General features: G+C 37.0%; 1 protein-coding gene across 1 annotated transcript in view; it reads left to right on the top strand.

Annotated features, from left to right (window-relative positions):
- Positions 1-2,203, top strand: part of LOC138018436 (basic phospholipase A2 S6-45-like) — a 10,512-nt gene extending 8,309 nt beyond the window's left edge. Inside the window, exons 3-4 of the mRNA XM_068865064.1 lie at positions 1,260-1,431; positions 2,071-2,203. Of these exons, the coding sequence (XP_068721165.1) occupies positions 1,260-1,431; positions 2,071-2,203 (305 nt within the window). The remainder of the gene's footprint in view (positions 1-1,259; positions 1,432-2,070) is intronic.
- Positions 2,204-5,000: the final 2,797 nt, after the last annotated feature.

The following is a 5,000-nucleotide window of genomic DNA, read 5'->3' as shown; positions in this document are numbered from 1 at the left end:
AGGGGTGGGGGCATTTGATCACCTGAAATGGACCTATGATGAGGAATTTGAAAAGCTTTTTGGGCCGGGGAGGGGGACATCTTAACAAAAATTCAAATGCCCGAGGGGTTTCCCGGGGGGATGTTGAAGCTTCACTTTGACTGGTACATAACCACATGTCTTCTCAGGGGGCTATTTACTAAGACTTTTAACATGACACGACAATGATATACAATACCAAAACAATATCGAGTAGTATTAGAGCTACATATTGAACTTGAATGTCCTGGAAGACAAAACGCAGCTCAGTTGACAATATGGAATAAAGTGCTGTGTTGATGCACTACCACACGTACGCGATGCGTGCCTATTTTTTCTAAAGATGACAGGAATGTTTTCTTTCTGACAAATGATTAATAGGCTGGTAGCCAGGCCTTTAACCTCAGAAAAAGATCCGTTTTGTCGTATGAACGTGTGACCCAAAGGGCCTCTGCTGGCACGACTTCTGTATGAACCCTTACATGGTCTTAATGACCCCCGACTTGAAACCATTGACTGGAACGCTGCAGTTCAATACCACCCAACTCAGTCACGTACCACAGGCAACCCAGTGTACTCTGATAGAGCGTCTAGATAATTTTAAAGAGGAAACACTTTTCTTTCATTAAATGCTGCATTAGATAGAAGAGAAACGTAACATAGTTTGTTTCTGGCAGAAGTCCATCTATATCGAGAGAAACAAGGAGCGACCTAATATAATTAGAGTTCAGCATTTGTCAAACGAGTGTTTTATGTAACAGTTAGTTACATATACTCTTATATACACAGATTTATGTTAGTACTAATGTCATAATATTGATTTCTTCGCATTCATTTGTTTTCTAGTTTTAAAAGATTCTACATTGTTGTATATTGGAGTATTTTATTAGTATTTTTAGTAACTACATAGTAGCTGGTGTAAGTTTTTAACAATTTTTAGAATGTTGAAGTATTCTATTAGCATTTTTATTAACTATCTAGTAGCTAGCGAAAGTTCTAGTAATTTTCAGTAATTTCTACAGCGTTTACTAAAGTAACGCCTTTCGCACTTCATGAATTTGACAGGCAAATAAAGTTACTCACTTACTAACCGATTTTCGTGAATTTCATATAGTTCAGATTTCAACTCCAAAATCTTCCGGCGAAAACGATTGAATCAGCTTTCTTCAAAAACAAAGAAGTCCACTCTCTGATGGTATTCCCAAAATATTGGAACAGAGTTATAACATTTTATTTTGCAGAAGCGAGAGGAGAGAAAAGAGCATGTCCAGGGGTACCGGAACAACCAAGGACTCTTTTAGTGGAAAAACTGGTTGAAAAAGCGACAGGCAGACCTAACGTTTGTAATCTTTTCACCTACGGTTGTTGGTGTGGTCCACGTGGACATGGAAAAAACGTGGACAACTTTGATTAGTAAGTATGGCCTTCCTTTATGCTATGGAAGTCGAAAAGTAACGACGCCATGTGAGTAAGTTATATCCCCTTCAAAGAAATTGATATTTTGCACTGAATAGCAGGTTAATACGGTCTGAAACTCGTTCAGTGAGATATTATAAATAGTTTTATATTTATAGGAATATGGTCCAATTAATATTGGAAACACGAAATTAAGTAGGGGTTGTACAGTTAATTTCATGGGTTCTTTTTTGCATATTGGTATATTTTGTCTGTTTAAAAAATGGCGCCAAGCAAACCAAATAATTATAACTACTCTGCCAGATTTAAGGCAATTTCTCAGAAGGGAGTGCAATAAAATTTACAGTTATTTTTGCTTTGAGTGGTGCTGACCACTAGAAGCAAATGCAAGCATGTTATAAATTATATGAAAACCCTGATCACGTTTTCTTTTATGCGCACGCAAAATGCCTACCGGCGTCTGTATAACTTTACTTGTTGTTCTTAAATTAATCATTCCTGTATCATATCTTTCCATTTATAATTATGTTTTTTTATTCTGTTCCCTTCCCTTCTGTTTTGCTTCCTTCCCCCATAGTTTATGTTACCCTTTTGTTCCTTTTTCTCGTTTATTATTTATTTGGCTATTTTCATCAGCTGCTGCAAAGTTCATGATTTGTGTGCGAAAGACCTTGATAAAGATCCGGACAAGTGTAATGTTTACTGGGGACGTAGGTACAAGGCGAAAAAATTCCTCTACAACAAAGATACCAACAAATGTTGTAAGTAACATGTCAAACACGAAAGACCGTGTTTGACCACATTAAAATACCACGCGCAGAGGAGTATTTTTAAGAGCTTCGAGGTGAGTTTGGAAATGTGGCCAAACACTATCTTGAGTGTCTGATATACATGTATCTTCTTAATGGAAACTAAAAATAAGGAGAAAATGGAGAAAGAAAATCATAAAAATCAATGCTAATGAGATCAGATATCCAAACACCATTTTAACCATGATCTGCTTTCTTTAAACTTGATGAATTTTTACTGAATTTATAATTAAACATTTCGAAATACATTTGATAATGAATATTAAAATATTAAAACTTCGACGATTCGAAGTCGTCTTGACTCCATTATCAAGTAGAGGTGTTAGCTGTAGTTTCGAGATTAAATACAAATAAAGGTGATAGAGTATATTAGAAGAATAAGCGTTTCGTTGTCATTGGTGTTTGACGTGACAGTGGGAGCGGTATAATTATGTTTAAATAAATACTTTCTTCTATTATCCATGTACGTATTGAGTCCGACTGTGTGCTCATTTCTTGTATAACGCAGTCCAGTTTTCCTCGGCATTTCTTAAGAACGGAAAACATTTTCGCTAGGTTAGTGAACGCTACACCGTGGACTTCTTTCACATGCTTGCCAGTGACCGTGGCTTTATGCTCTTCTATGCGTTGGTGAAGGTGGCGTGTGGTGTAACCGATATAATCTGCATCGCACGAATCACATTTGAAATTGTACACAACGCATTGGTGATTGATTGAAGTAGGTTTCTCTTCCTGTATCGGCCCTTTCAGCTGTTGTCTTGCTGTGTCGGCCAATTTTTGGTCTTTAAACTGCAAAGTTATCCTGACGGTTTTTTGCGTATCCACGTCAGCTGCAGTTGGAGTTTCATGACGGCCTTGGGTCGCAGAGTTATTGTACGTGGCGATAGCTGAGGTGACGAGATTCACCGGGTATTTGAGTTTTGTAGTCGGATTCAGTCGGACTCAATACGTGCAAAAGTATTTATCTACACATATAACGCACGCACTGTCTCGTCAAACACCAATGACAACAAAACACTTATTATTTCAATGAACTCTATCACCTTTATTTGTATTTAATCTCGAAACTACAGCTAACACCTCTACTTCATGATGGAGTCAAGATGACTTCGAAACGTCGTAGTTTAATGCTTTTAATATTTAGAATGATTTTAATTCTGAGAAAAAGTTATTCGTTAAAAGTAATAAAAAAGAACGCTAAATTCGGCTTCATCATTATTACAGCCACTTTATTCTGGCCCGAACAAGAACTCAGTCAGTCATTTTCTTATTTAAAGAACCCCTTTAAGACCGCCACCATATTAATCCGGGGTTCCACGGATGTGACTAAAAGGAAAATAAGGAATGGGGAATGGGGAATGGGAAATGGGGAATGGGGAATTGAAAAATGAGAAATTAATTTGAATGGGAAAATTGAAAATTTTTAAATTTCTTTATGACGATAATCTACCATAACAAGAAAACAGTTATGCGACTGAGGCGATCTCCCCCTCCTACCCACAATATGTGGCTACTACACAGTCTAAAAACACGTGCTCGTCACAAGACCATTTTGCACAAGTTCAAACTCCCCAAGCTTTTAATAACCAAACAAGGGCACCCAAACCCCCTTTACCAAAGTCAGAATTAAATTATGTTGTGGGAAACATTTGGGGAAATGCGAAAACATGCTTTGGTTGTAAACATGAATTTCCTCCTGCTCCAACCCCTGATAATCAATTTGTTCTTGTCAGACCAGAGTCTGACTGGACAAGCAGTCCAATCCATTGCGATAAGGACGCAAGTCGAACCGATACTACCATATATTTCTGCAGTGTGTTCAAAGAAACAATTTCCATTTTTCAGCGACTCAACTGATTGTTCCTCCCACTACTTCAACACCTGCATGTAAAGGCAGTATTGTTTCAAAGATTTGGAATGTACGTTTAGAGCTATAAACATCATAATGGTGATGACATCTCTAGTAACTGGTAATGTGTTTTCCCATGTCATTAAAAACCGGGATATTTTGTTTGAGTGTTCTATTACCCACAAAAATTTCATTTTGGTGGAAAATTTTCCCGTTTTGCAGAGGTAAAAACAGATTAATTACGTTTCGTTTTGCCAGTTTTCTTCTCCAAGAAATAAAATCATTTTAAGACCAATTTTTATCGGCTCGTTAACTAGTTATAGAGTTGTTATTTTCCGTTGTAGATAGTTGAGTAACAAATAGAGTAATGAAATTTTTCTGCCAGTTTGCTACCCCATGAATACGAGCCATGTAAAACCAGTTGTTGTTGGTTAGTTAAGTAGTTGTAGAGTTGTAAGTTATTTTCCGTTGTATAGTTGAGTAAGAGATAGAATAAATCGGTTAAGTAGTGGCAACACTAAAACTGACATTAAATTAAAAAAGAGTTATTTCATGGTCATCTATAATTATACTTAAATAGAATAAGAGTTTCTAAGCTTAATTAAAGGTATTTCACGTTCATTTCGTTGTACCTTAGTGCGTCATCGCTGCACTTGCCGGTTTCATTCGGTTTAGCAATCTTTCAAAGGGCTTCTTGAATTTTCTGAATAAAGTCCATCACTGATAATTCCGAACAACAGAGGAGTCCACATTTAGTACGCATGTAGTTTTTGCTAGAAACAAAATTGTTTGGTAGACAACTCTGTGAAACTTCTTAAAACTTTGATCAGATACAGTCAGTATTTGCCGAGCTAGTGAACAGTAATCGCCATGCAGGCGTGCTACGCAATGAACTTGACAGGTTTCCA

Source organism: Montipora capricornis, chromosome 10 (assembly GCF_036669925.1).
Source record: "Montipora capricornis isolate CH-2021 chromosome 10, ASM3666992v2, whole genome shotgun sequence".
Taxonomy (NCBI): Eukaryota; Metazoa; Cnidaria; class Anthozoa; order Scleractinia; family Acroporidae; genus Montipora; species Montipora capricornis.
This window is presented reverse-complemented; position numbering and strand designations above follow the sequence as displayed.